The sequence below is a fragment of the Nansenia antarctica genome (genome assembly GCF_963989245.1).
Source record: "Nansenia antarctica genome assembly, chromosome: 20".
Classification (NCBI taxonomy): domain Eukaryota; kingdom Metazoa; phylum Chordata; class Actinopteri; order Argentiniformes; family Microstomatidae; genus Nansenia; species Nansenia antarctica.
This window is the reverse complement of record NC_137693.1, coordinates 1,383,938-1,395,666: the sequence shown is the minus strand read 5'-3', so window position 1 is coordinate 1,395,666 and position 11,729 is coordinate 1,383,938. Positions and strand designations below refer to the sequence as shown.

The window sequence follows — 11,729 nt, the reverse complement described above, 5'->3', positions numbered from 1 at the left end:
CACACGCACACACGCACACACACGCACACACACACACACACACACGCACACACACACACACACACACACACACACACACACACACACACCTACATCTGGCTCTCAGCCTCCCCGAGCACCTGTCTCTACTCACAGCTCACAGAGGCTAAACACACACACACACACACACAGCTCACAGAGGCTAAACACACACACACACACACACACACACACACACACAGAGGCTAAACACACACAACTGCAACTCATCTTTTACTGCCACCACTACGAGGCTACACATCTGGCCTCGTTTACCAAATGACTTATAGGGCCGCTTCCACAGACAAGCCTTGTCCTGGACGAAATCACACTCTCAATGTAAAACCACCCGTTGAAGATGCTTTTTTTAGTCTAGGATCAAGCCTTAAGCCTTGCCTGTGAAACCAGCCTGTTGTGTGTTGTGTCCAAAGTAAGACCCAAATGACAGTTATAAGATGTTTGAGAGAAATACATGTGTCACGTTCTAACGCTTTGGTCCGCATATTGCGATCCGATGTAATGATCAGACCTTTCTTTCGAAAAACGTGAATACATTTCCGCGTTGTTGAAAATCAATGACACACATCGCTAGTCAACTAACACAGCTTGTTTTGTGAGCCTGCTAACAATATAAAGTAGTGTTATAGTTAATTAGGTAGCAGTGGGGATTACTCACCCAATCCATTGCGTTGTTGCAGCGTTTTGGCTTGACTAGCGAGTTTGTGTTGTTGATTCTCAACAACGTCGAAACATAGTTCCCTGTTTCAAAAGAAAAGTCTGACTATTTCGATTGGTTGCCGATATGAGGACCACAAGACTAGAAGAACGTGTCACAAATTACAGTTATAAGATGTTTGAGAGAAACATAACGTGGTTGATGATGTGAGGCGGGTGTGGAGCTCCAGAGCGATGACTGCTCTGCCTCCTGGGGAAACAGATATTCAGCAACAACAACAAGGCCGTTGTTCTGTAACCTCGAAACTAAACAAAAGACGGTCCCCCAGGGTGTGGGATAGGTCTAGATAGAAGCCTGCAGCAGGTTAGGGTTAGGGTTAGGCAAGGAGGAAAAAAACAACCTCTTATTGACCTCTTCACATCTCTTCACTAGATATTAAGTTTCTAAATCACCGTGACGACTAACCGTGACCCTGTCACTGTCACGGTATAGGGACCTAAAGAACCCCAGGAACCCCCAGCGTATTCACTTCCTGTTTGTTCTGCTCACTTCCTGCCCCCCACGGCGCACTGCTGCCAGTGACCCGGAGGTGCTGGTCACTGCCGAGGCACGTGGGCCGTCGGAGGACCTTAGGGGACCTGCTAGGCTCAGGTCTGGGGCCAGGTGGAGCACGCCTCTCTTCTCCCTCTCTGCTGTGTGTGTGTGTGTGTGTATGTATGTGTGTGTGTGTGGGTGGGGGGGATGTCTGTGTGTGTGTGTGGATGGGTGTGGATGGGTGTGTGTGTGGATGGGTGTGTGTGCGAGTGGGGGTGTGTGGATGTGTGTGTGTGTGTGTGGGGGGGGGGGGTGTGTGTGTGGATGCGTGTGAGTTTGTGCGTGTGGGTGTGGATGGGTGTCCGTATGGGTGGATGTGCGTATTGCGTGGGTGTGTGTGGGGGTGGGTGGATGGGTGTGTGGATGTGTGGATGTGTGTGTGTGTGTGTGTGTAACCTCTTGTTGCCACCCAAGCATGGAGAACCCCTCTGCATGGAGAATGGTGCATGGCATCGATCTGATTGGATAGTATTGTTGTTGTGTTTGATTTTCTATCTCTTCACTGCATGGAGATAAAACACTGGTTTTTAACGACTTCAGTACTGACGAAAAATGTACAGAAAAGATTATCGTTTTTTTTTTTTTTTACCTTAACTATTACAGTTATTTTACGCAGTAGGATTGACTGCATCTTTAGAACAGTTCTGATGCTCTCCTGTGTGTTTCTGCTGAATTGTCCTTTTAGTGGAGGAGGATGGACGTGTGTGTCTCTGTTCTGTGTTGCATGTACAGTATGTGTGTGTATGTGTGAGTGTGTGTGTGTGTGTCTCACCTCTTCTCCCTCCATGGAGACCTGACCGTGTTGTTAACTCACTAACTGACAAAGTATTCCCGAAACACTCACCAACCTAGAGTGCCAAGCAGTTTATTTTATTTATCTACCTAGCAACACGACTTTGATTGGCTACAAAAATGAAGCCATTCATAATTTATGCATTTTTCTGCTGAATAAAGCCACCCTCTGCACTCCAGAATGTTGACCGTTTGACCAACACTCGCTGAGAGCTGCTTAGACGGGTTTAGACCAAAGAGAGAGTGGGTGTTTTGGACCTACACGGCCACACACGATCTCAGTCCATTCAGTGTTTGTACCCTGGTGGTGTGGGCCAGGGGGGTATTCCATCAACGTCGCTAAAGGACAATCCCGGCTTATTTTTTATGAATCCAGCTTTATTTCTGATAAGTCTCACGAGACTTGGATAAGCCTGGACTTTCCTTTAGTGACGTTGATGTAATACCCCCCTGTTCAGACCACCTAGATCTCCTTGAGGGGCAAGGACAGATGGACCGCAGGATCAGTAGCTTCTTATAGACGTGATCGATAATGATCAATACAACCATGCCATCTTGTTTACTCTCCACGACCGCCTACGTGTTCATGATATTCGGTTGATTGATGCGCTTCTATGTTGTTGATGTATTATATTAGCATTCTAAATGGAATCCTACCGCATTCAACATAAGAGCCATCCCTTCATAATAAGAGCCACTCCTTCATAATAAGAGCCTTTCCCCCCTCTTCCTCCCTCCTCCAGACGAGAAGTACACGGTGATCTACCCGTACGCGGCGCGGGACCAGGACGAGATCGACCTGGAGAGAGGGATGACCGTGGAGGTGATCCAGAAGAACCTGGAGGGCTGGTGGAAGATCAGGTACTGAGACCCGCCAACACACGGCTGGGGGCACATGGGGCGGCTGTGTCTCAGGAGGTAGAGCCGCCGTCTAATGATCGCAAGGTTGGCAGATCGGCGGTTCGAGCCCCGGCTGGCCACATGTCGAAGTGTCCTTGGGCAAGACACTGAAACCCACATTTCTCCCAGTGAGCGGGCCGGCGCCTTGCATGGCAGCTTCCCACCATTGGTGTGTGAATGTGTGTGTGATGGGTGAATGAGAGGCCGTTGTAAAGCGCTTTGGATAAAGGCGCTATATCAGTGCAGTCCATTTACCATTTACCACACTGTGTGTATTAGGGATGGACGGTTTCCAATTATTGAAACCGAAAAACCGTCAAAGACTAAAACCGCGGTTTTCCGGTTAACCGAAAAACGACCGAAAAACGAAGAAAAAAAAAAAAAAAAAAACGCGACAATTTCAAATAATTGAGCCCTACTGCTACAATACACTCATGTCGAACACCATTAAAACACCGTAAGCACAGTCGCAACACATTTAGGCTACTTAGTTTCACAAATATAAGTGGAAAGGCAGACTTTTGTAAGCTACACCATACATGAAAACACATGAACACTTAACACACCAGCTCCGCTGATCCAGGGTGCACGCCTGCACGGAAGATCATCTCTTGGAACAGCGTCTTCATTGAATGAACTGCTTTCTCAATATCTTGGTTCTTAGACAAAGTTTCAGCTGCTGCTCAATGTATTTAAATATTTGAATACTGCTCAATAATCACTGAAATATTAGACTTAGAATTATGCAGTGAACATACTTAAAGCTTTTCATAAAAACCACATGCCGCGAGACTGACTCGTCCTGAACTGTCGTAAGTCAATCAACAAAGAATGCCCCATCAAAATAAAAGTGCCCATGGTAGAGCTGTCAAAATAGAGCTTTCAAAATAAATGTACTAATACAGATAGAGATAAATACAGAACTACCTTTGCGTCACTAAGTGACCGCGTATCTTCTGAGACATGCGTTCTGTCATCACTTTCAGTAGCGCCTTCACACACAGTGGTGCTGTGCACAAACAATCTTGATCCGTATAGCTCTTGTTTTATTATATTGTGGTTTAGTAAATACTGCACTTGGAGTTACATTCAATGCATGATTTGTGCTATAGAACATAAATAAAGTTTGATTGATTGATTGATATCAAATCAAATCACATTTTATTTCTATAGCGCATTTCTCACAAAAGTGACCCAATGCGCTTTACAGAGAGCAGCGAAAATGATCTTATTAAATGTAAGCGAGTAATTGTAAAAAAAACGTTCCTATCTACCAATAACTGAAGGCAACTATCTTTCCCATAGAGTGATTCGTTACCCTTAAATATAATTCCAATTAGATATTAATCCTCAATTATTCTTCACAACTGACCAAACCTCTCACTCATTGCGCGGCAGATTCAGACTGTATCATTGTTATTTTCACACACGACAAACATGTGACATGTTCCAGTTTTATTCTTTGAACAACATAGGACAAAAAAAATAAAAAAATAAAAATAAATAATAATAATCCGGTTTCAGACGGTTTTGATAAAAAACCGTTTCTATTTTTATAAACCCCGGTTTTCGGTTTAACCGAAAAACCGTCCATCCCTAGTGTGTATGCACCTACAGAATACAGCAGGGGGCACTGGTCGTACTCCCCTGCATCCCAGTAGTTGACAATAAACTCAAGTCGAGTTATTTCAGGTACCCTAACATGTCTTGGTGGGGTCTCTCTTTCTGTCCAGGTACCAAGGGCAGGAGGGCTGGGCCCCGGCGTCCTACCTGAAGAAGGTTGACATCCTGAGCCAGAAGCTGGCCTCCGGGGGGGCGGCGGCCAGCACCAACGACCTGGACGGGTTCTCCAAGCAGCAGAACAAGGAGAACGCCTCCAAGGAGAACCGGGACAAGGACCAGAAGGAGAACCGCTTCTCTCCCTTCTCTGACAGCAAGAAAAGTGAGTCACGTGTTACGTGTGTGTGTGTGTGTGTGTGTAACTGTCCTGTGTGTGTGTGTGTGTGTGTGTGACAGACAGACAGACAGACAGACAGACAAACAGACAGACAGACAGACAGACAGAGACAGACAGACAGACAGACAGACAGACAGACAGACAGAGAGAGAAAGGCAGAGAGTAGAGGTAGAAAGAGACAGCCAGAGAAAGAGAGAGAGACCGAGCACACATATAAATGATTGTGTGTGTTGAATATAGAAGTAGAATTCATAGAATGGACAGTGAGTGTGTTAACAGTAGAAGTCGTTATATTATAAGTTATAGAACAGACAGTAACGGACAGTGTTAACCATAGAAACATAATTTATAGAATGGACAGTAAGGGTGTTAACAATACAAATGTAGAATAGAACAGATATATCCCCTCAGACCATGGCTCTTTGGCATTCAGCACACTCATGGGTAGGAGATCTATTTCTATAATTTGAACCACCCTCCGACAACTCATCCTTTTAAAAAAAAAGCCGGTTGAGAGAGGACGCTGGCGTTGCTTGTGCGCCGCTTCTCCGCCCGAAATCTCGGTGTAATTGCAGTATACAGAGTAGATTGTCCTACAAAGACATTGACTTAGATTTAGTCATCTAAAAATGTACTAGACCCCTATACTTTATTTTCTTTTAGTTTCTTTTTACTATTACTACTCAATCTTTTCAGTTTGTAAAGCGTCTTTGAGTGTCTAGAAAAGCGCTATATAAGACTAATGTATAATTATTATTAGTAGTAGTAGTAGTAGTATTATTATTAACTCCTCAGACATTTCCTCTCCCTCCTTTTGACTCAGCAGTGAGTGTGTTAACCATAACCACAGAAATATAAGTCATAGAACGAACGTATCCCCTCAGGCTCTTTGGCTGGCACACAAGATCTACAGTACTTCTATGTTGCTTTAGTTTGGTAGTTTGGTACACAGTAGTATGAAACCACTACTGCATTTCTATGGACAGAACCGATGGGGGTGGGGGGGAGGGAGAGAGAGAGAGAGAGAGAGAGATAGAGAGAGAGAGATAGAGAGAGAGAGAGAGGGAGAGAGAGAGAGAGAGAGGGAGAGAGAGAGAGAGGGAGAGAGAGAGAGAGAGAGAGAGAGGGAGAGAGAGATAGAAAGAAAGAGAGGGAGACAGAAAGAGAGAGACAGAGAGACAGAAAGAGAGAGAGAGAGACAGAGGGAGACAGAAAGAGAGGGAGAGAGAGACAGAAAGAGAGAGAGAGAGAGGGATACACAGAGGGAGAGAGAGATAGAAAGAGAGAGAGAGAGAGGGATACACAGACACAGGCAGAGAGAGAGAGAGAGAGAGAGAGAGAGAGAGACACAGAAAGAGAGAAAGAGAGAGAGACTCTGGGCTGAGTAAAGGATCCCATCTGTATGAAAGATGTTTCCTCCTCTCCTCCCTCTCTGAATCATTCCCCTGTGTGAGGCAGCAGCCCAGCGCCAGGGCCGTGTTCAGTAATGTAACGTAATGTAAGCCGTCTCCTCTCCTCTCCAGAGTGTAAAGTAATAGAGGGGCTGAGCGGCTCCTACAGACAGACAGACAGACACACCTCTGTTAGCAGAGGAGGACCCAGAGCCATTACACCTCGTTAGAGCCAGACGCCTGCTAGCCGCTAGCGGTCTGCAGAGATCCTCAGTCTGACTCTGCACTCGACAAAACACTGCTCTCTTTCATTCTGACTGTGTGTGGTGTGTGTGTGTGTGTGTGTGTTCTCTCTGGCTGTTTATCTCTCTCTCTCTCTATTGCTCTTTTACACTCCCTCTCTCTCTCTCTGTCTTACTATCTCGCTCTCTCTCTCTCTCTCTCTCTCTCTCAATTTCTCTCTCACACACTCACTCACACACACACACACACACACACACACACACACACACACACACACACAGATATGTGTTTACAAGGAAGCTCCGTGGAGTCTGATTACCTGTGTCTTGTCTTCCCTCCTGCAGAAGCAGGGTTGAGACAGAGACCTCCACCACGCAGGGACCTCACCATCGTAAGTACCCAGACACACACACACACACACACACACACACACACACACCACTTAACCACACACATCTAGACAGGCTTCCGGCCCTCAATCACAAAAAGAAGTTGCATCAGACTAAACAAGGTTTGTATCGACGTGTTGATCTGCCACAAGCCACAACAGAAATTGAGCCTCTTTCTTTCTTTCTTCGTATCTTGCTTTCCTCCCCCCCCCCCCCTCCCCCCATTCTCTTCTCTCCACCCCCACCCCACCCCACCCATAGCCGAGGGGGACCAACCTACCCAAGCCCCCCACCCCCCCTCAGGTGGAGGAGGAGTTCTACACCATCGCAGACTTCCAGACCACCATCCCAGATGGGATCAGCTTCCAGTCCGGGGTCAAAGTGGAGGTGAGGGACACGTCAGGGTCACGTCGTCACATTTGTCCCTTGTAATATTATACAAGTCGTGACGTTAGAATTATAAGGTTCTATCTCCGTCTTTAGTCAAAATTTAGTTTTTTTACATAATCTGATCCATTAGGTGTTTATTAATGCCTGTGTGGTGTTATTTAAAAAAAATTTGACATTTTTTAGTTAGTAATTAATAAAATACAAAGGTTCCATCTCACGAAACATAATGGAATGTAAAAACTTTGACACTCAATATCTCTGAACTGCCCTAAACGGAGATAGAACCTTATCATTCTGAGCTCACGAAGTGTAATAAGGCACACACATGTTGCTATTAGAGTAACTACAATGTTATTACACAGGTATAAAGGCAACTTAGACCACACCTATTGACCACAACACGCCTATTCACAACACACCTATTATTTACCTGCTGAGTCTTTACCCCGATGTGCCACACCGAAGTGCCACATTTCACTGACTGTGTGTGTGTGTGTGTGTGTGTGTGTGTCAGGTGATAGAGAAGAACACCAGTGGCTGGTGGTACATCCAGATAGAGGACAAAGAGGGCTGGGCCCCCATCACCTTCATCGACAAGTACAAGAAGACCAGCAGCGCCCTGCGCCCCAACTTCCTGGCGCCCCTGCCCGACGAGATGGCCCAGCTGAGGCTGGAGGACGGCGGCAGTGCCAGCAGCGGTACCGCCGCCGGCGGCCCGGAGGACAACAGCTGGTCCAAACCCCTACCGGACGAGCCCACGGCAGCCTCCGAGTCGCCCGCCCGGCCCAAGCTGAGGGACTGGAAGTCCAGCCCGGCCAACAAGGCGACCTCGGCCTTCCCCTCAGGCGGCCCCCTTCCGCCCGCCCCCTCCGCCCCCCCGGCCCCCCAGGCGGAGGAGAAGCCGGCCCTGCCCCCCCGCAGGGAGTCCATCAACAAGAGTCTGGACGTGGAGGTGACGGTGGCGGCGGAGAAGCCCAGGCCCGACCTCTCGAAACCCCTGCCCCCCAAACCGCCAGCCCCGGGGCTCATCATGCCTCTGATTCCCCCCAAGGCTAGCCCCTTCAAACCCGACAAACCCCCCGAGCCCAAGAGAGAGGACAAGAACAAGGTTCTGCACCTGAGGAACGAGATGGGCCTGGAGTGCGGACACAAGGTCTCGGCCAAGGAGGTCAAGAAGTTCAACCTGAAGCCCGTCGCCAAGCAGCCCCCCAAGCCCAAGCCGGAACCGCCGGAGGAGAAACCCGAGGCCACCGGACCGGCGCTGTTCGCCAAGCCCAAGCCGCCCGTGCTCCGGCCCAAACCCGTCCCCGCCGCCAAGCCGGAAGCGCCGGCCGAGAACAAGCTGGACATCACCAACCTGAGGAGCAAGCTGAGGCCTTCCAAGCCGGCGGAACCGGGTTCTGGGTCGGTGGAATCGAGCCAGCAGAACGGCACTTCTTCACACAATAGCGCACCTCCGAGCAATAAGCCCATGCCCCCCCACCCCCCACCAAATAACGCCCTTCCCAATAAGCCTCTGCCCCCTAGCCACACCCCCCCAAATAACGCTCTCCCTAGTAAGCCACTGCCCCCTAGCCACTCTCCCCCAAATAATGCCCTCCCTACTAAGCCCTTGCCCCCCCATGCCCCTCCAATGAGTGTGCTCCCCAGCAAGCCCTTGCCACCTTCCCATGCCCCCCCTAATAACGCCCTCCCCATGTTGTCCCCCAGCAATGCTGTTAACGGCAAGGCCAGTGAGGATCCCCCCCCCCCCAGATTCCCCCCCAAGCAGCAGAACGGTCACGGGCACGACAGCCCCGACCCCCCCAAACCCGCCGTGCCCCCCCACAAAGAACCGCCTCCACAGAGACCTGGCTTCGGCCCTAGGAGACCCCCTCCTCCCAAAAACACCCCCGACCCCTCCAGCTCCACGGAAACCACCACCAAACCCCCCCCCTTCAAAGACGTCCCGGCGGTCCCGGTCCCCGAGCCTAAGCCTGCCCCCCCTCCTCAGCTGAGCAGACCCCCTCCCCCGAAACCCAAGGCCTTCGTCCTGCCCCCCCCGCCCAAGGAGAAGGAGCGGGAGGAGCCCAGGGCCAAGGTGCCCGTCCCCCCCAAGCCCCAGGTGAAGAGCGAGAAGCCGGGGCCCCCCCGGGACAAGCTGCCCCCCCTGATCAAGGAGCCCAGCAAGGAGGAGATGTTCCTGGCCGTGGCGGACTTTGAGGGCGACGAGCAGACGCCCGGCTTCAAAGAGGGCACGGTGTTCGAGGTTCTGGAGAGGAACAGCACCGGATGGTGGTTCTGTAAAAACCAAGGAGAGGGGCTGATGAAGGAGGGCTGGATCCCCTCCAACTATCTGACCCGGAAGCCCTAGGTACCAGGTTCTTTGGCCCGTCCGTTTTTTTGTTTGTTTTTTTTTTTTTAAAGAAAAATATCACTATTTGTATTTAATTCGCTTTTTCTTTTTTATTTATAGGTACCTTTTTTTTATTGAGGAGTTTTGGTTTTGTTACGTTCCATTTTGTTTCGCATCCGAGCGAGAATGAACCAGCAAAGAAACGTAATATTGTTTTTGTTTCTCTTCTGTTCTTTTTGCTATCCTCTTGAAATGACTAGACAGCAAAACCTTGGTTATCCCCGTAGTTCACCTTCTGTGCCATATGTTACTCCAGCCTATAATGTTATTTTGTAATACGTATCACGCCTTCTACTAGAACAACCCTATATGTACGTCTTTCCAAGCCTTCATGATATTGTGCCTCACTATTATATGCAAAGCGCTTCAAGCTTAACTATATGCAATTTAGTCTCTGTTTAGAATATCTGAAATATTAAAATCTAAATAGTAGAGTTGTAACTGACAATGCAATGCATTATGGAAGAGAATACCATACAACATAAACTATATGATTCTCCCCTAGACAAATCCAGCCAAAGGCAACCCGCTGTTCTCAGACGTTTACTATACCAATGTTTCAAAGGACGTCCCCGTCCCCCGTCCCCCCGCTTTCTCAAAGACTTCTGCACTGGAAGCTACAGGGGAAGTTCAAGAGGACGTTCCGAGGCTTTCAAGTGCTAATATCAACACTTCCAAGAGTTGTTTTTGCCAAGTGATTCAAAGTGCTAATACTTCACATTTATACCAATGTTTTCAGTGTGTTTGTGAATGATTTTTCTGTTCTTTTTTTTCTTTTTTTTTTACTGCATAATGATTTTTGCAGTGATTTTTAACAGATGTGCACTTTTCCGATGATTCAGACTGCGGTTCAGGTTTGCACACTGAGGCTTGACAAGCGGAAGGAGAGGAAGACAGATATGCCACAGAGAAGTGTAGAGCAGGAGGGGTGGAGACTGGTGGAGACTGGTGGAGATGTAGAGATCGGAGGACAGGCTCATTGTAAATGCATGGAACGGGATAAGGAACGGTATCAAGCACGCGTGATCATGTGATCATTCCTCATTCCGCTCCACCAAACTCCACCGGTGGAGTGAACAACAAAATGGAAGCTATATCCATGTTTGTAACACTCACAGAAAGTATTTGCAAGACTTTGGGAGATGTATACTGTATGTATATGATGTATACTATAGGTGAAAAGCACCTAAAAAAAAGGCTGACTGAATCAAGTAGACTTGAGGTAACGTTTATGTCGGGGACTGTGCCAAAAATAATTTTACTGAAATTACAGCCCCATAAATCAGTAATTTTATGACTTTAGTGGTGACTCGTGCAATGATACACAAGACAATGTCTCTCGAATCTCCAAAAATGGTGCTCAGATATAAGCCTACTGCATTACAATATAGCGTGTGATCATTGTTAAATGTCTTACATTAGTGCTTGACTGGTTTCAAGCACACAGCATAGTAGCAAAAATAGTGTTTTATTGATCGTACTTCCAGAGAGAAGTCATATCAGCTGTTGTCACTTTTCTCTTTAGACTTTTCACCTCTCGCCATGTCTGCTTGATAGGAACGATGGTACCCGAACGGAAGAAAGGATGGAAGTTGAATGAATGTGATTGGTCGAACTGTACTGTACACTGCGGTATGAAGCACTCTGATTGGTCCAAAACACAACAGGGAGGGAGCAGTCTCCTAGGAGACGCGTTGACAAGGCTGGGAGTGCAGGTTCACCCGAGAATCTTGGTTCATGGTTTGTTTCTGCTCCTAGTTGCTATGATACTACCTTTTATATTGTCCATTAAAGGTCCTTCCGTCCCTCTCAATCTTCTAATACGGTATGTCGGGATAGTTGGTCCAAGGATATTGAAGCCTTTATTATGTAAACTAACTGTGTTACAGTACGTGACGGTTTACTGTGTGTAAGGGCCTGTCCAACTCTTCCACTCTTAGCAATCGTTGCAAGCAGGGACATCGCAAGAGACTTGAGGTTTTCT

General features: G+C 47.9%; 1 protein-coding gene across 1 annotated transcript in view; it reads left to right on the top strand.

Moving 5' to 3' along the window:
- sh3pxd2b (SH3 and PX domains 2B) overlaps positions 1 to 9,703 on the top strand; it is a gene marked incomplete at both ends in the record, with an annotated part of 27,155 nt that extends 17,452 nt beyond the window's left edge. The window contains 6 exons of the mRNA XM_080549958.1: positions 2,824 to 2,941; positions 4,714 to 4,922; positions 6,916 to 6,962; positions 7,222 to 7,347; positions 7,865 to 8,799; positions 9,061 to 9,703. Coding sequence (XP_080406084.1) covers positions 2,824 to 2,941; positions 4,714 to 4,922; positions 6,916 to 6,962; positions 7,222 to 7,347; positions 7,865 to 8,799; positions 9,061 to 9,703 — 2,078 coding nt within the window. The remainder of the gene's footprint in view (positions 1 to 2,823; positions 2,942 to 4,713; positions 4,923 to 6,915; positions 6,963 to 7,221; positions 7,348 to 7,864; positions 8,800 to 9,060) is intronic.
- Between the last annotated feature and the right edge of the window lie 2,026 nt (positions 9,704 to 11,729).